Raw genomic sequence first — 19277 nt, forward strand, 5'->3', positions numbered from 1 at the left:
TATTCTTTATTCTTACGACAAAAATAAATGAATAAACTTTTTAAATATATTATCTTAACGAATTCCGCGAACATTATTCTAATGTATTCTTTATTCTTAGAGAATAAAAATAAATAAATAAATCTTTTAAAAATATATTATGTAACTAATTAAATAATATTAAAATACCTATTTTCGAATATGAGTGTAGATCACAAGCGTATAAAGAATCATTTTCGGCACGTGTTTCGACATAATGTTTGACAATGATTACGTTTAAACTAACCACACACACACACACACACACACACACACACACACACACAGAATCACTTCTTACTTCTGCCTTTACTCTTGTTTAACAACAGTATTTATTAGAGTATCGGTTAGTCAAATGAATTGAATATACTTTAAAGAATACGTTTGGCCGATCAAATAGTATGTGTATTTATTTATCTATTTAAATTATATGTTTTCGAAGTTCCGACCAGTTCTGTTTTCAGACAGAAACTGAGAGCGGATTTCAATCAGTCCTTTACTAGAACCGTCGAACCCATCATACCCCCACCATATGATTTTAACACAGACTTGAACCTCTTTTATCAGTATTGCTAATGAATTAGTTTGTGACGTTATTGTATGAGAAATTTCAACGATGAGTTTCGAAATTTACTGTCAACAAGATGAAATGATGCTTGTAGACGTGTACACGGTCAAAAGAAACGCAAATTGTAGAATATATAAATATCGGGGCGTTGCAAGCAGATGTGCAAGTTGTCCACAGTACAAAAGGCACATGTTAACAAATAAAGCGTCAAATCAAGTTTCAAAAATTAATTATCCATTTTTATCAATTGCGTGTACTTCTGTCAAATTTCATTTTTTTTTTCAATATTTTATTTTGAGTATTATACATCAATTTAGGAACTATGAGGAAGTAAAAGTATTCGTTAAATTGGATAAATTGTTTATTTCCTGACTCTTCCTGAATTTTTCGATTTTAGATTAAAATTTCGTTTTTTCGTGTGAAATTATAGCTTCCATTTGCCAATGATGATCTCATCACCCTTTAACTGTAATCCACATTTACGTAGCGAAATTGTCAACCGCATAAGGAGCGGACAAAAGAGAGGACAGATTGAAGAGACGGCAATTTCCTGGTGCTCTTTACCTTAGTTGAGTGCTAGCTCTGTCCGAAGTTATTCAACCATACCGTGTCTGTGGAGCTTACATTGAATCTTCAGCATTGTCAGAATCGTAATGTGGCTACTTTGCCATTTACTTATGGATCCGCAATTCACATTTTTCTCTAATGTTTCTTAAGAGCAAATAAAAAGCGATTTGCTGCAGGTGTAATTGGAAGAAATTCTTTAATTTCAATAAGATTCCCTTTTGAATCACGTAACAAGTGTAAGTTCGAAGTGACCCAGAACTCCATATTGCAAGTGGAGTTAATGGAATACTCTTGTCCACGTCTTTCTTTTCAGCTTTTCGATTGATTTAGTTTCTTCTTCATTCTTCATTTGAAGTGAAAACTACTAATTTCTTCCGGATGAATTTATCCGCTTATGTACTTCAAAGGATTAAAAGTTAATTGAAGATAATGCAAAAAAATCTGTTAGCGAGAAAGAAAATTAGAAATTTTAAGAATGGCAATTTTGTTTAAAAAAAATTATTTTATTTAGAAAAAATAAAACATACGATTTTTCTATAATTTTCATGTTATCGTTTTTATAAATAACAAAGATCTTTATCGATAATATCACATTAATAACGCTAATTGAAATAACATTTTAAATAATTTAATTAATTTAAGGTAATTTGTAATTACGACGTGATAAAAAAAATTGATTAGTTTTATTTTTATATTATAATATAAAATTATAAAACAATTTAAGAGAAGTATATTGATCATTGTATCAATAATATACTATAATATATTCACATAAGCACAAGTTTATATTTCACATGATAAACGATATTTTCGTACACGTATAACGATACATATGTATAACGATATATCTACTACCTTTATTCTACGGTTCTTCTAACACTTTGATGAGAGGCGGTCGTTTTTCTCCGCAATGGCCACCACTTTCATCTGATAGCTGGACTTATCCTTTTCGAAACAATGAGACTCGTATTTCGCTTTCATACATAATGCATTGCATTTAGCAATAGCTTCCTAGTAGCTGCTAAGAAAACGAATGGTGTTGAATAATAAAGTCGACTTCTTGCATACTGAACTCACGTGTTAAAAGCATTAATATGGTTGAAAGAAGAAAAAATATAAAAAATGATGTTAAAATATTTAACTCATATTGATCACATTTATGCTTATTAAATAAAACTAAATAAATTTTTTAAATTTGTAAGTTATTTATCTAATATTTTTAATAATTATAAATTATTATAAAGAATTAATATTAATAATATTTATTTTGAACGATAAGCTAAAATTCATATAGTTCGAAGAAATTATGTACGTAATGTTCGATATTCAAAATATTGAATTTTGGTTATCTTTTTTTTATAAAGGACCAGATAAACGCATTAACATGGGATTTAATTAGAGCGTAGTATCTGACAATTAAAAAATTAAACCTGGGGAGATATTTTTCACAATAAGTTTTACATTTTTTTAAGATACTTGTACCATCATTATTAACCCTTAAATACGTAAGTGGGTCTAAGAGACCCCATATGAAGTTTCGAACGCTTTCTGTGTGAAGACGGAATGAGGTAGGAGGTTCGGACCAAGACGTAAAAAAATCTCCTCTTTCGATTGATATGATTGATCAACTTTTTTGGTCAACTAGAATTTGAATGGCACGACAGCAAAGTTTTGTTAGGGTCAGTGCGACCCATATAGTGTGTAAATGAAACTTTTTTGTATTTTACATAAAAAAGCTGGACAAAATACGGTTTGAACAGGTCGGTTTGCGGATGTTACTTGCATATACTTTGTCTAAAGTTGGAATATTATAAAATGCTGTAGAAAAGGGAGTTTTTCCGAAATATATCATGAAACACATTAATTTTCAATTTTAGACAATTTAATCAAAAATACCTCATATTCGCCTTGTTACATGAGTACATTTTTTAATAGAAATGACAATGATATAACTTTTTTTTGAAAGTACGAATCTTTAGCTTTAAAACGCCGTATTGTAAAGTCTTTAAAAGTTTTTTGTTGCAAAGATATAATTTTTTTTTTATCTGGATTTTTAGATGCTCGAAAATACCTCATATTCTCCATGCTACATAATTATACTTTTTAAAAGGAATGATTTTGCCAAATTTTATTTTGAAAATGTGACTCTTTAGCTTTAAAACGCCGTATTTGAAAGTCCTTAAAAGTTTTTTGTTGCAAAGATATGATTTTTTGAAAGAAAAGTGGATTTTTGACCAATTTCTCATTTTTGTTTAATGGTTTTTCTTTTATAACTTCACAATAAATTATTTTTCGGCAATGCCGATTGTGCAGTCACACTCTTGAGATTCTGAACTTTCATTAAAAAAAAAAAATTGTAGAAAAATATTGATTGTAATCAAAGTTATAGCTTCTCAAAGTTCAAAAAAGTCTCCTAGACCCGAAAATGTGTTTCCATATTTTACAGGATCGGTGTGTTTAAGGGTTAAATATGACGATAAAATTAATTTGAAATATTATTTCTAACTTCAGTTTATTTTAAGTCTTTTATCGAGGAGTGCGTCAAACTGGTCAAACACAACATCACGCAATATTGTCGCGTTAATAAGTAAAACATTGAGCGACCTTTGACTATCCTCCTATCTGAAAAAATTCATGTTATATAGTCAATAGTCGCGCATCTCTCGAAGTTTATTGTTGACGCTTTTCCGTAATGCTGGTTCTCCCGTTGTGCTTACTTCATGAGCTGCTGTCATCGCGAAGATCGCGTTGATAGTTATACCAGAGAGGAACCTGAGAGGTGCTACGGCGGCCTTTTTCTTATAACGCTAAAATTCTCGGCTCACTAACGACGCACATCCATTTAGGCCGGAATATGAATTAAAATTACATCCATTTTGCGACACTGTCGATAAAAATGGTTCAAGTCTGTCCTAAAATCATGTAGTGGGGGTACCCCTATATATATCGCTTTATTTGACTATTTGATAGATAATAGTTAAAGGTCGCTCTATGTCTTTCATTTGATTGAAGCTAAAACTCATGTGAGAAACATCTGTTCTAATAGTGATAAAATATGTCTAATTGATGCAACGCGACGCTCCCTCAAAATTGGTGCCATTGTAAGAATAAATATTAACAGAGCTTTTCCGCGATATGAAACGTTTCAATGCAACCAGAAATAAATGAAGAAGTTATTTAAAACCTCGGTTTCTTGAATAAGTTAAATCACGTTGTGATAAATATTTTATTGAACGAAAGAAATCATATATTTACAATAAGAAACTTGATGCTCTTTAATAAATTAATAAGTTCAACTACTTTTTTCTTATCCTTTGCTCCGTGCACGACCACGTGTCGCTCGACTTTCCGTCGAAGAAAAATCTGCAGTACCAATGTCGAGTGAGTTCCATCGTCACTCAAACATTGCCTTAATATGAATAAATGTTTTAAATTTAATTAACAACGTAAATTTTTATAAAAATTAAATACTCCGTGAAACAGATGCTAGAAGGTCTTGATGTTTGCAACATAATAGGACAGTTTTATAACCTAATTACTCGTTGCACGGACATTATCGAGGTAACAGTGCAATGATAAATTAACAGTTGGATTCAGAGTTACAATTATTTGTGCCAACATTTAACGCTGATAAGAAGTTTAACGAAGGTACAGGATATCACGCATTCATGTATCTGTCACTATTACTAATCTTAAAAATGAAATATTAACTAAAGATATCCGCGTTTAACCTGACAAAGAAACGTAATTCTGTAAAATCATTGCTTTTTTTACATCATTGTTTTTATCAAAGTTTATTATAATAAAAAAAAATTCATTAAATTTTGTGTGTGTGTGTGTGTGTGTGTGTGTGTGTGTATACACACACACAATTTAATGGATTTTATACATTGATAAATATTTGTATTAATATATTCTATATTCTTTATTAAATATTGTGTATTATCTTGCTTATCTTATTTATCTTTATTGATTTGGTACTAATAAATATTTGTAATATATATTTTTTTAATACGTTTGATTACACTAAATAGGCTAATTAAGAACAGAAATTTTATATAATACAAAAGAAGAAAATTAACTCTTTGAAAGAGAGTTTTAATTATGGAAAAAAATTTTTTTTAGGTTTAGCTAATCCATCGTGTTATTTTGATCTGAAGTCATTGCAAAATAAAAGGGACACAAATAGAGAATGAAATTTAGGAAGCTTTTTCTCAAAAAGATTGTCGTGTATTAATTCAAGATGGAAACTGTGAAATATTATGCAAATTTCATAGATACTCACTGGATTGCTGTAGTAGCAACAGGGTTGTACACGCATTTGCGACAGATCTGCATAATCGGTTTGTGTTTCGAAGAGGAAAGTTCTTTGCCTTTCGATTCATCGTACGCGTCGGTCCTCTTTGTATTCTCGGTTTTATGTCTATTAGCAGAATACAGACTTTGGCCTATAACTCTTAAAGAACCACCAATTCAGCTACTATACATTTATGAAGTGAGTTCTAGAACCATCATCTAAAAATTTCCTTAAAGCTTACTTAAATGAAAAATTTTTTTGTAATGCAAAAAGAAACGTAAAATTAAGTTTTACGGATTAAGGCAATTACCAGAATAAGAATTTTGTTGATGCGGGCAATAGGAACACCGAATTGGAAAATAATATTGATTTGAGATTGATTTTGTTGTACAGATGTTAATAGCTGCATTGAGTACAAATTTAGCGATCCATATGGTATGGATACCAATGATGCATGCGATTTTTTGTCTAACTCAAGAATCCAGTAAGTGGGTATGTAACATTGATTAAATAAAAATATAACACGCTGTCATAATTTTCTCAAATCAATTTTTATTTTATTCTTAATTTTTTAATTCTATCTTTATTTTTAAAAAATGATTATTGACAAATTTTATATTTTGAATAAATAAATTTTCGCCATGCGACGAAACAAAATTTCCGATATACGGAATTTCCCAAATTCGAAACACTCATATTTCATTTTAGTTGTTATGGTTGAATACTACTATGGATATGCATATAGAGTCTTGGTTAAATGAGTTTGCGTACTTTATGGCTAAAGAGTACACACCCACGTACATGGCATATTGCATGTCTTTGTTATCATTCGTATGGATGCTGGACGCTACTGAATCTCTGGATACATTTCTGGATACGTGGAGCAAGTAGTGAATCCTGAAAACTTCAAATTTTATCCGCAAAATTGTTTTACATGTAATAAAATTACGACTTACCAATTCGAAAACATACGGTTTCTATAAAAAAAAAATGTTAACCAATTTAATGTTACAAACAATTTAAATCTTGTAATAATTTGATAACAGGTGCATTTATATAATTACAATTCCTCAGCGGAATATTATATATACATATTTATACGTATATTTTAAATGGCATCCGATACTTATTTACTTTGATATTTAAAATGTCAACTATTAACTTTTTGTGTTTCCTAAAGACGCGAGTGATTTAATTTAATGTTTTTACATAGAAATGAATTTAACAAACTTTAAATTATAAACTTTTTTAAATCTAAATGTAATAATTATAATTATATTATAATATATAATTAGAATTTTTTTCGATTTTTAGAAAACGTTTACAGTTGACGAATACAAGATATCGCAAAGGCAAAAACAGAAGGGTTACTTTCAGCAATCCAGAGGTGACTCAGTCATTCTTTTACAGACTTTGTCAGATAAATCCTTTTACAATAAATTATAGAAATTACAGTTTTTTCTAATATGCTGCATTTTATTTTTTATGTATATTTTGTATATACATATGTCTTTGTGTTTAATAAATATCTATATTTATATATTTTTTCTAAAATTATTATTGCATTTTACGTTATATAGATATTCATAAAAATTTTTAGTTCTATGTTATTGATTTAATTTTGGAAAGGGAATAAAATTTATACATAAATTAAGAATTTTTTTAAGCACTATTGCTTTAGGAATTCATAATTTTATAATTCTATTATATTTTATGTTAATGTATTTTTGGAGCAAAATGTATTTGCTTTCTGCAAACTTTTTACGTTTAGATATTAATAATTTTATTTCGATAAAATTATTTTAGAAAACTTTATACATTTTTTGATCTGACAAACTGGAAGTTTTAAACTAACTTCACTACGGATGTCAGTGAAAACATCTCCCAGTTTCTCACAATTAGTAACGATCTATAAATTAAATCTGAATAATTAAATTGCAATTTAATATTATTGTTCAAAATGGCGAGATTATTGTGTACGATATGGGCATTAGTGCTCAATACTTTAAGAATATCGATTTTTCAAACGTGTTTTGCTGACGCTATGGAAGACGAATTTGGTTATCCTCGGATATTAAGTCCACCAATTACTTTATTCTTAATTGCAGCAAGTGTCTACGTTATTGTCATCAATTCCACAATATTCCCACAATCTTTCCGAGAACCAAAACTTGTTTTTATGTGTTTGTATGAGGTTAGTATATTGCTAAGTATACTATTTGATTATTTCTTTGAATTATTTTATTACTATCTTTTTTTGTTCTCTTTCTTTTTCTCTTCATTACAGTTTTTAGTAACGGCGTTCTTTTTGGAATTTGCAATTGCATGCATATGGACGCCAATAGACGTACTCATCTTAAGCACATTGCCGAAGAAAGTTTATCCTGTACTGTATTGATTTACTATCAATTTATTTTTTATCAATTTATTCTCTATTTTTTTTATTTTAATATTATAATAACCTAGTCGTATTAATTAATAATTCATAGTATATTTATATTTATCGAAAACTAATTCGAGCAGATACTTAGTCGATTAAAATTGGGAAATGCACCTGAAATGTTTAATATGATTAAATCACATATGACGATTCTCACAAATGTAATAGCGACAATGATTTTTCTGATTACTCTTCACGTCACCAAAGCTGTCGATTTTAAAGATCTCACGTGAGTTCACCGTAGTTATATTTTATTGTCGATAAAAATGTTTGCTTAATAATAGAATGTTTTATTTTAAAAACGATTAAATTAAGCTGAGAGTTTAATGTGAATTACACCGTTTTTGTGTAATGTAAATTAATTGAAAATTCAGGAATAACGGAATAATGTATTTCCTTGGAAACTTGGGAACAAAATTTTGGCAACGTTTACGGAAAGAGTTTCCAGAAGTTAAGACCAACAAGGAAATTAGATATCGTTTCAAGCATCGTAGAAGTGGTCGTAATAAGAACTGCGTAAATAATCGCCAGAGATAGCGTTTTAAATACGCTGAAGACCAAAAATTCATGGCACGCACGGAAGAAATTAAATTTATTAAAAAATCTAAATCTTGGTGTGACTATTTGTAAAAAGAAAACACGGTAATTTTCTCGGTATTTCGTAAATGGCGAGGCAAAGAAATCAATATAAATCAATTAAAAAATGAAACGTACGCTTTTGTCGTATCATCGATGGTTTTATGAAAAAGAAGGCATTTATTTCGTTCGAACTGAAGTGTAAAGTACAAATGGTATAGGTAATATAGTGGTAATAATATAATAATTATAATCGTTAATAAATATCAATTCAATTAATAATACGGTGTGTCCCAGTATACTGCGGATTATTAATATTATTATTATTATATATACGGTAATTGTACTAACGGGATGTGTTCAGTGGCAGCGTTACATTATGTAATAATATGTATATCTTACAGTGATCTTTCTCTTTTCGTCGACCGACAGATAAAGTCGCCTCTCTCTCTTTTTGTAATAAATCCATCTTATAATATGTTCTACGATCATTAACTGTATTTCGCTGTGAGAGAACACTGATACATGACAGTAAAAAGAACACCTCTTTTAAGTATTAAATTACTCTAAATTGCGAAAGATTATTTTCTAAATTTCGCTTCTTGAGTTTTTATTCCTTAGCTTCGCAATATATATATTTTAGTGCAAAATTTAAATTAAATTTTTTTTGTATAAAGAGAAAATATTTTTTGTGTTGATGCATCTTGCATCTTTTTCACACGATGAAAATCGGAGAAAAAAATTTTTGGTAGAATGAATTGGAAAAAGTAGAATAATATCGCACATTTTAATTTTAGTAAATTGCAAAATTTTTAATTATGTAATACTAAATGATAAAGACAATCTTTTGCAATAAATTAAAATAAAAGTATTCATAGAACTAGCGTTGAAAAGCTAATTTATCGGAAATACTTAGAGGTGTTCTTTATTGTCTGTAAGTAAGATGCGAACTTCGTGCCGCTTTCTTCCTTCATGCTTTTTTCCTCGTTCTGTCTCACATCTCTTTTTTTTTAACTGAACGGAATTCGATTGTGTTAATTATGTACGAGTTTGCTCGCGCTCGGCCCCATAGTACCCCCTTTACAAAGTGTACCTTTGTGCACGATTAGGCAGTGCTCAGAAAAAGTTGGGGATATGTAGGATGAGCATTAATGTCTTGTTTTCATTCCAGGACTGGAAGTATCGAGGAATGATCCTCGATAGAATGTAAAATGAGATCGTTTTAAAAAAATTACGTAAGTACGTATACTTATTTAGTAAATTCTCATATTATAAAAAATTCCCGTATTAAATGGGACATCCGAACTTTGCCTTCCATTATAGCGCCAATTTTTGGGATTATACGCACGAACCAAGCAAGCATACAGACTAATCTAATTTAACAACGACGAATGACTTTGAGCCGAATCTTTTAATATTAATTATTTTAATCGCGGCAATTGCATATTGGAATGGACTTAAGGAACGTGTCGTTATTTTGGTTTCTCTTTTTCGAACACTCGTGTATTATTCCTCTCGCTAATAAATTGACTGTCTGTTCGAATAGCCTTTGATCCTTTTGTAACTTGCGCGACTCGTAAATCTTCAATACCGTTCGTTAAATATAAGTACGATTGAAGTCAGTCGATCGCAAATGAAATCGTCATGAGCGTTTTCTTGAGCGATAAAAAAAACGCGCGGGCTCCGTTTTGAATTTTATGTAAAACGTAGAAACCGATACATCTACCTAATTGAGTTAGATTTTCAATATAGAAAATATAGCAAGCATAGTAAAAAATGTATTTTATATTTATATAACTTCTACGAATGATAAACCTGTCCGACTTTTTAAATTACGATTTTGTACAATATTAATTATTTGAGTAGATCGTTTTCGCATATCTACCGCGTCAAAGTTTGTACCCATTAAAACTCGGGACATTTTAAAAAAACGTTTAAAAAGATCGTGAGACATTCAAAAGAAATTCCGATTTCTCAGATCTGTTTTAGATATCTTTTAAATGCTTTCCATAGCTTTGTGAAATATCGAGATATCGGTTTCGAAATCGCTATATTCTTTCAACCTCAGAACATCAAATTCCTCTGTTATGTATTTTCCGGTCAACGTATACGTGTACTGCTTCTCAAAGCTTTTACGTAAAAACAATTGAGGTGTACGGGTCGAGCGAATGGAAGAGTCTTCGAGCCTTGTCGATGTACAGACACGCGATCAATCACCGTCGCGGATTTTTTTTATTAAGTTTGTGTCAGAACCACAAGAGTGCAAACTTGATTATTATGTCAGTTCAAGTAATTGAAGTCAACGTAGACTAATTTTTAATTCAAACGGTTGGACGAATTTGTTATTTACGATGGGAGAGTTTTCCTGCGAATTAATCTTAAATAAGAAATAGAAATATCTTATTTTAATTGTATTTAAATTAGAAGAATGATTTCTTCCTCGATCCTTGAGTGAAATGAACGATCGATCGCACCTCATCGACGTGTACACTCGCATAATTAGGCTGCCTTTCTGGTTTTTTTTTTGCCACTGCACACACGCGACGCGCGCTCGCGCGCTACTCAATACAGTTACTTAACGATAATTCTTTCGTCCTCCAATAACCCCACTCAAATACTGTCTTTGCTTAGAATCTACTTTGACGGGATCGAGTCGATGGCGGGAATGTCTGGAGAAACTAAGGGATCTAGGACGAACGATGGGATTCGATGAATTGAACGTGCGGGCACCGAGAGAGCTAATGGTTTTTTTTTCTGTTTTTAAAAAAACATTCATTTTATCATGTATGTAAGTCTCCAAATGTAGATTTATAATTAAGGATGTATATTGACTTGTATAAAAAAGATTTCCGAGGATTTTGTTAAACGAGTACCTCGAAAAAGTTTCAAGTGAATTTTTGTTTTAATTTTGAGAGAAAAGGTATTTTTTCTCCATTTCTTCCTGATATTTTTCGCAATCAATTAGTTCAATTAAATATGAGATTGAACAGTGAATGTACACGTCAAGTACGAGTTCAGGACGAAGAGCTACAATCAAAGACCTCAAACAGAATCGCGTCCATTGCTACTGAACTTATTGCTCAAAGTCGGATTATTGCTATCTCATAATGTGATGATAGAATTACGTACATTCGTTGTAGTTTGAAAAAAAAAATTATCTCTACTTTTCAAGATTCCGTTCAGTGACTTTTTCGCGAGTCGTTCGACAATTTGGCATTAAACGGATCGTCCCGTTGAATAACCGAAAACTGTGACGATTATTGTATTACGCGCCGACGTTGCGCTGCAAAAGTTGATTGTTACAATCTGGACAAAACAAATGTCTAGGAAATATCGCAAGTTCCAAGTCTCTCGTGAGTGTTCCTCAGGCATCTTCTCTAGACTTTCGCTTCTTTGGATCGCGTCGTCGCGCTCTCGGTGCTCGCAGTCATTGAGGAACAACGATAGTACGCGGGGACGTGTACTGTTGTAGATATACGCAACTTAATATCACAAATTCGTTGAAAAACCATACGCAAACACGATCATTGGTAGGACAATTATACAGCGATGCGCAGTGACGCAAATACTGCGCGCGCCGGCACACTCATACACATGTTTAATTACAATATTCGTACAAGTGCTTACGACGTACTCCTGACGCCTTCTCCCTTCGGCATCTTTCTCTCCCTCTCTTTCTCTCTCTCCCTTTCTCTCCCTAACCAGTAAATTGACTATTAATATTCCCGTTGAGAATTTTACAGGTTCAGTCAGGGCTCGGTGCGTGGAAAGTGCCGCCCGCGAAAGGCGCGACGATATAACCGCGCGTGCACGAGACGTCGAGAAGCGTCGAAGAGCTCGTCGAGCCTCATTTCGCATTAGCTCGGACTTTTAAGTTGACTCCTCTTAGTAAAATCTGCGGTTTATTGATTACGATTAATAATTTTTTCTATGTAAAAACAAAGATTGATTTTTATTCGTCAATTAACATTCGATCTGGCTAAGAATTAGTAGTTAATTGTCTAATTCTTTACAATAATATTTTTTTACATAAAGTTGGAACGAATTAACTTTTTCATTTGCGGATTATTTCGCGGATGCTTTTGGGCAAACGGAATTTCCGGCGATTCACCGAAGGGACTCATTTAGAAATTTCTGACAATTTTTAATTGAGAATCCCGCAATTTTAATGCTACATAAATTACAATTTCCACGTTTGAAAAATAGAAAAAAGGGCAAAGAAAGTGAAGAAACTCTACGTGGAAATGATGCGTCAACGAACCACTCGGGATGACTAGAATGGATTCCTGCCACATTTTTCTCGTTCTCTCCCCTCGACTTCTCGTGCACGCGTATTCCATATATCCCGTGTCGCGTGCTCTTGCCGCTCCGATTTCCCTTGAGAGATGACGTAAAATAAATATTAAAACTATATCAAGATATATATCAACGGTGAGCATATTTTAGCGTATGCGAAATCTCATCTCTTTCTTTCTCTCTGTGTTGTCTGTATGTCCGTATGTGTTCTCTGTTTGTATGTATATGCATAATATATTTGTATTTATATTTATATATATATTTATATTTGTATTTATATTTAGACTTTATGTCCGCTATACTGTAATTATAATAATTACACTGCGCGCGCGGTAACTCGTGCCCCTTACCCTTCACGGACTTTCTGCGTTAATCACCTTTCCTCTTCATTTCGTGCGCCTCTATATAAATCCATATTTATAATATATTTATATAATATATATTATAATATTTAATAATATAATGCTATCGGTAATGAGGATGGCGGTGACGATGACGATGACGACAATGAGTCGATATCGCGACAACTAACGAATATCTTAACGATAATTCCTATTATGGCAGACTACGGTAGGATCGTCTGTCATGAACGAGAGTGCGTTGCTTCCAGGACTCCTCCGCATTCAGGACAACGAAATCGTACGTTCGTTGAGGATACGTGCCCCGCGGGACTCGTGCAGAAGAACGAAGAAACGAAGAGAGTTTCGCGCGACGAAGAAACGAGGAGTCGCCGACGACGACGAATCGTGACGTCCTTGAACGGACTCCTCGGTACTCGTGTCAAACGTATTAGAGATGTGCGAACTATTTGAATATTATACGAATCGAATCGAATCGGGTAAGGTTTTGAATCTCTAGAATTTGAACTCGAACCACTCGAAAATTTTGACTCCGGGATATTCGAATACAAATCATAAATATTGATTTATATTTAAAATGATTTTACATCAAATAATCAAAATTATTTTTTTCGATCTTTTTCCATTACCTTAAAATTTAACCTAACATTAATTATATTAATTAAAGTTGTGTTTCGATTTAATTTAATTCGCACCGATTTTATTCGATTTCGATTCAAACAAAGAAATGAAATTCGATTCGACTTGATTTGACGAGAAAAATATCTCGATTCGCACATCTCTATAGTATACATGTGTATGTATATGTGTGTATGTTCGAATGTGTGTGAATGCCCTTGATTAAAGTCGTTTACAACACATCTAACACGTTCGCCCGATTCGCGACATTTAAATAAATGAACGATATCCCGGCTGCGCGAGGACAACACGCCGATCTAAGATCCGACACTGACGACAACGACGCGATATTATACCTACACGTATATATGTATATATAGGTGTATGCAGATGGGTGATTTATCGATGATCGATGAGCGGGATTGATGCGACGGGGAGAGGGGATCACGTTAGAAAAAGTCTTGCCGCGTGTTGTCTTTGGATAATTCACTACGTATAACGTACTATACAGATAGGTATATGCTGCGACTTCTCTGCCTTTTCTCGTTTACCACCTTTCTACGTGCTACTATCGCGTTATTGCAACGTTCCTTCATGCACCTTTGAGACCCTTGAGTACATGTGTCTGTGTGTGTTGTGTGCACGCACCGCGGATGACACCACGTGTCATCACGTGTAATTAGTACTTTCACTAGCTGCACAATTGCGAGGAGGTTCGTCCCTTGCCGTCCATCGAGGATTTATCACTCTCGGCGAAGGGAGGCGCCTGCTCTCTTTCTCCCTCGAGATCCTCCGAATTTTCGTGATAGCGATCCCTGCCATCCGATGTGACGGATCAGGTAGTGCCACCTGAGGTCTCACGAGTACCCATTCGGATGATGTGGATCGCGTTACTCGGTATGAGGTGATGTGGAGACTCGGATATATTCTCGGCTGATTATTCTTCCTCCTCGCTTAATTCCTCCGCCGGACCGTACATATCGGCTAACTTGTCGAATCTCGGACCCCACGCGCCTAAATACTCGTACTCGTGTTGCTCATCGTCCGTACCTAGGATTGAAAAATATTAATTAGAAGAAGATGAAACTCGAGGCAGTAACTTATTTATCAATATTACGAATATTATGTAATAAAAATATCATTAATGCGAAAAATATTATATTATTTATTTAATGAATTAAAGATGAGCCTTATTCAATCAATTTAATAATGATGTAATGTGATAAGTATCCATTATGGCAATGATGTCAATAAGAACCTTCCCTCTCTCAAATAAAAATAAATGTAAAAAAATTTGTTGCATATAAATATGTATTTATGTAAACAAGAAATATCAATACGAAAATCCATTTATGAGTAGAGCGTATCTTTAATTAAAATAAATAACATTTGTTATTAGATTAAAAATAGAAAATAATGAGCTCAAGAGCTACGCAGGATGTCAGACGCAAATAAATAAATCACAGCATAAATCCAATCAAACATCAAGCATCAAGCAAACGTTTCGATCTTTAATGACGTTCTTCCTCAGTACAGATTTAAAAGTCTATAAAACAACAAAATAACAACAAAATTTGTTATTAGGACGCGCGCGCGCGTGAGAGAGAGAAAAAGAAAGAGAGAATAAAAGATTTTAAAAATTTAGAAAAGAGAAAATTGGAAAACTGATAAGAGATATATACATATTTTTTTACATAAAATATTAAATATCTCAAAAATTCGCCCTCTACGTACCGGAAGCTAGTGATTCCAAAGAACCCGCGGTGCTTCCGCCACCTTCATACGCGTAATTCCGTAAATCGTCGAAGGGCGGTGCGTTTGGATCGCTGTCGGCCCTCTTCTTATGATCCTCGATGAAGACGCCGACGTTCGGCTCCGGTCCAAGTGGATCTGAGGAATAGCGTTTCGATTATTCTTTAGCTCTTGTATAAGTTAACGTTTTGTTATTGAAAAATAGAAGGCTACGTACAGGCTACTTTGCACGGAGGCAGCTTACCGCCCATTTCCGGTATCGGGCCACCAATCGGGATCTGCAGAGGTGTGATATCGAACGCGGTCATATCGTCCTCTCCGCCACCCTCGTCATCGTAGTTGATGATGTTTTCTCTCACGTCGTCATCCGGGCCGGGATATTTTATGTGCGCTTCGCGTCTTCTGTTGTAGACGACGAATACCAACACGAGAACTGTAATTTTGAGATTAATAAAATTAACTCACATCGCTCGTGTTGAACAAAGTCGTTATGAATATATCGAAGTAATACTTCTCTGATGAGAGTTCAAGCAAGTGCAAAGTGTAACAAAATCCACAGCAGCGACTGTGTTCTACGATATTGCAATGTACAAAACGGGTGTCAGTCTTATCAGTCGAAACATCATTTTCGAAACGAAAGCTTATATTGAAAAAATATTGTGCGAGTTTATATATGCAATTCGATTAGCGTTTAATGCAAAGCGCGCTGTGTAAAACAATTAAAGCAGGCACGCGTAATATCGTGTAACAGCAGAAAATAATTTGCAAAAAACGAGTATAGATAAAAAAAAGGGAAAGTAAAATAAAGAGACATAAGCTTTCGTAGTAAAACTTGTTTTATTTTTCGGCCATTCGTTTGGTTGCCACAAAAATAAGAACTGAAACATAATTAAACGTGCTTATAAAAACATAAAATAATGTTAAAGCTGTATAATAATACGTAAAATAAGAAGACACAACAGAAAGAAATAAAAGGCATGCGTTAAATGGTATAATTAGCGTCGCAATCATTTGATAGTGACTTATATGTAGACTAACCGAGAATGATCAAAAGGCAGACGAGAATCGCCGCTAATGCGCCCATGCTCAGCTTGAGCGTTTGACCCTCCTGGACTAGCTCACAGTTCTCGCCCCAGAAGCCATCGGGACAAATGCATCGGTATCGGAATCGCGGGTCCTGATTGATGCATCTGCCACCGTTCAGGCAGGGATAGTCGATGCACTCGTTTTTGTCCATGCATCCTTTGTTATCCGGCGAGGGAATTCTTCCCTCCCCGCAACTGCGATAAAAAACATTGAGATATATCGATTGTCTCAAAGATAAATGAGACCGTAATGGTGATACTTACGTGCAGTCGTACTCGTTCCAAAGATCGATACACTCGAACGGATCCTGACAGATGACATTGGCACACGGTTTATTCGACGGACAATTTCTTTCCAGGTTTCTCGCCATCGTTGCTTGACCCCATTGAGTCCCATTCATGGCGGGTGGTAGCGGAAGATGTTTTCCTTCTAATCTTATGTCGTCCAAACAACCTGAAATTTTTATTAAAATTTATTTAATTACTTACAAATTTATTTTGTTATGTAAAAGATTCAAGATAAAAATTATCATGAAGTTTTCATAAAATGAAGATTCTCTGATTTTTTAGACAAAAGTTATCAGTAGAAAATATTCTAATTTTTTATGTACCTCATACAAGTTAATTTTTTTCGTTATATTTATTATTATAGACAAAGAAATTATAATTAAAAATTATTTAAGATAAAAATTATTAAGAGATCTGTCCAACCAAAACAGAAATTCAAATAAATTAAAAAACTCACATAAAGTTCACATTTATTTCATTCGTTAAGTAATTCAAATTACCTTTCTGATAATCCGCGTAAACTTCAAACGTGCGAACGCCAGTGTATTCCGCTTTGCCACCCGCGTAGACACCTTCCTGTTTGTCTACGAGGAGCCATTGATGACCCTCGAAGGAGAAGGTCTCATTAAATCTTCGTCCTTCGCCACCGTCCAACTCCAAAGTTGCGGCGGATCCGTATCTCGACACTCTGACCGTGTGCCATTGTCCATCATCGACCGCTATTGCCGAGAGCCAGATATCTCGCTCTTCTGTTCTAAGACTGTTCAGATTATATCTGAAGTGCAGTCTACTGTCTTTGATCTGAAATTATAACAAATACGTTTCACTGTTTTAGACAGTTCGTCAAATTTCTCTTCAATAAATCTAATTCAACCGAAAATTATATATGTGGCGAAATTTAAAAATCTAAACGTTTCGAAGATGTATTTGAAATCACATCAGAAAAATTTTAAAAAGCTGTAAAAGACGATTTATTCTATATAATGCGTCTAATAAATAAAAGTTGCAGACTTTTTCTACTTTTATAAAAGAAAGTCTTCATTGAATAAAAGTAATTCTTTAATAATTAAAATGCTTCGCGCTCACCTCCAAAATGGCATATTCCCTGTTGTGCTGATCGCTCACTCTGAACAATTCGCCGTGAATCTCTCGGGTGCGGAATCGCAGTTGTACTTGAGTGGAATACTTGTCCGGCTCGAAGGACAACGCATACTTGACGTAGCTTTGGGGTTTGAAGGTAGTCGGGATCGTCGGCGTCATACATCCGGGACCGGTCCAGCCGGGATTGCACTGGCATCTTGATTCGGTAAAGCTGCCCACGCAGGTGCCGTGTTCCCAGCAGCGGAAAGTTGACTCCTGATTGTTACAGATTTCCTCTGTCTGCGGGCAACCGGCGACGCTGTTCCGCGAGAGACCCGGGTGAGCGAGATCGTACAGCTTGCTGTTGTGGAAGAGATTCTTGATACAGCCGTCGAAGCCTTTGCCAACCGGCATGTGCTTCCACTTGTAGTGCGTTGGATCGAATTGCTCCACGTAGAGACCGCCAATCTGCAGCGGTGCGTTAACATTTAGGTACTCATTGAACGGTGGTATTGTGCCCGTGGCTTGGCAACTGGTGTCATTGAATTCCGGCGGGCTTCCGTCTTCTAGCTCAGATATCTCCGCGGATTTGCAGTAGTCGATGATGAGTTTCACGGTCTGTGGATAAGTCTCGCGTTAGGACTATCTTGCATTTATGAAAGATTGTAAGAAACCGTTATTCTTAGGTCGTAATAGAGATGTGTATGATGTCATGTAATATGTATAATATATTAATATAATGTGTGCTCTTTATATTTTAAATCATCGAGTTTTGCGAATAAATAACATAATATCGATTATTATTACCTCCGTGTTCCAGAAAATGTCAAGTCGATGCCATTCGCCGTCGTCCAAGGTTTTCTTTGGTTTTACTTTCAGCTCCAAAGTACCAGATCCAAAATCGATTAGTAGCCTCGGTATACCGCGTTCCAATTCGACCGAAATAAAGTCTGTCGACACGTTTAGCATAATAAAATCACTGATACCTGGTTAAAAATATGAGAGATCAAAGGTTCGAAAATCTTACCAGAAACCATCACTTCGTCGACTTCGGGAGGAACGATTGGGCCATTGTACAGTAACAGTCCATCAGATTTTCTTGTGATAAACTCAAAGCTCAAGTGACTGTTGTCGCACATTTCCAAAGCGGGATACCATGCCCAACCGTTGCCTCGGAAACTCCTAGCGGTCTGTTGACACCTCGGACCGTTGTAGCCAGATGGACACTGACATCTAAAATCGTACATAAATTATAACAATGATCAAAGGACGGAAATTATTTGAAAGAAAACGATCATTATAATTTATCTTTATATTTAGAAACACAACAAGA

General features: G+C 34.0%; 2 protein-coding genes across 2 annotated transcripts in view; one reads left to right on the top strand and one right to left on the bottom strand.

Moving 5' to 3' along the window:
• Positions 1 to 5184: 5184 nt before the first annotated feature.
• Positions 5185 to 6443, top strand: LOC105197232. Its single transcript, XM_011163524.2, has 3 exons — positions 5185 to 5648; positions 5844 to 5942; positions 6159 to 6443. The coding sequence occupies exons 1-3, from the start codon at positions 5397 to 5399 to the stop codon at positions 6339 to 6341; spliced, it is 534 nt and encodes a 177-aa protein (XP_011161826.1). The 5' UTR covers positions 5185 to 5396; the 3' UTR covers positions 6342 to 6443.
• A 2173-nt stretch (positions 6444 to 8616) lies between these two features.
• The window catches only part of LOC105197230 (neural-cadherin), a 68681-nt gene continuing 58020 nt past the window's right edge, over positions 8617 to 19277 (bottom strand). Inside the window, exons 16-24 of the mRNA XM_026133190.2 lie at positions 18972 to 19177; positions 18752 to 18894; positions 17951 to 18562; positions 17365 to 17665; positions 16841 to 17030; positions 16530 to 16771; positions 15709 to 15924; positions 15474 to 15629; positions 8617 to 14789 (exon numbers count right to left, since the gene is read on the bottom strand). Coding sequence (XP_025988975.1) covers positions 14677 to 14789; positions 15474 to 15629; positions 15709 to 15924; positions 16530 to 16771; positions 16841 to 17030; positions 17365 to 17665; positions 17951 to 18562; positions 18752 to 18894; positions 18972 to 19177 — 2179 coding nt within the window. The 3' untranslated portion in view covers positions 8617 to 14676. The remainder of the gene's footprint in view (positions 14790 to 15473; positions 15630 to 15708; positions 15925 to 16529; positions 16772 to 16840; positions 17031 to 17364; positions 17666 to 17950; positions 18563 to 18751; positions 18895 to 18971; positions 19178 to 19277) is intronic.

The sequence above is a fragment of the Solenopsis invicta genome, chromosome 3 (assembly GCF_016802725.1).
Source record: "Solenopsis invicta isolate M01_SB chromosome 3, UNIL_Sinv_3.0, whole genome shotgun sequence".
NCBI lineage: Eukaryota > Metazoa > Arthropoda > Insecta > Hymenoptera > Formicidae > Solenopsis > Solenopsis invicta.

Coding starts and splice junctions, on each gene's coding strand:
- LOC105197232 (XM_011163524.2), top strand. CDS start 5,397: ATGGAAACTGTGAAATATTATGCAAATTTCATAGATACTCACTGGATT. Junction 5,649..5,843: donor AGCTACTATACATTTATGAA/GTGAGTTCTAGA, acceptor TTTGTTGTACAG/ATGTTAATAGCTGCATTGAG. Junction 5,943..6,158: donor CTCAAGAATCCAGTAAGTGG/GTATGTAACATT, acceptor ATTTCATTTTAG/TTGTTATGGTTGAATACTAC.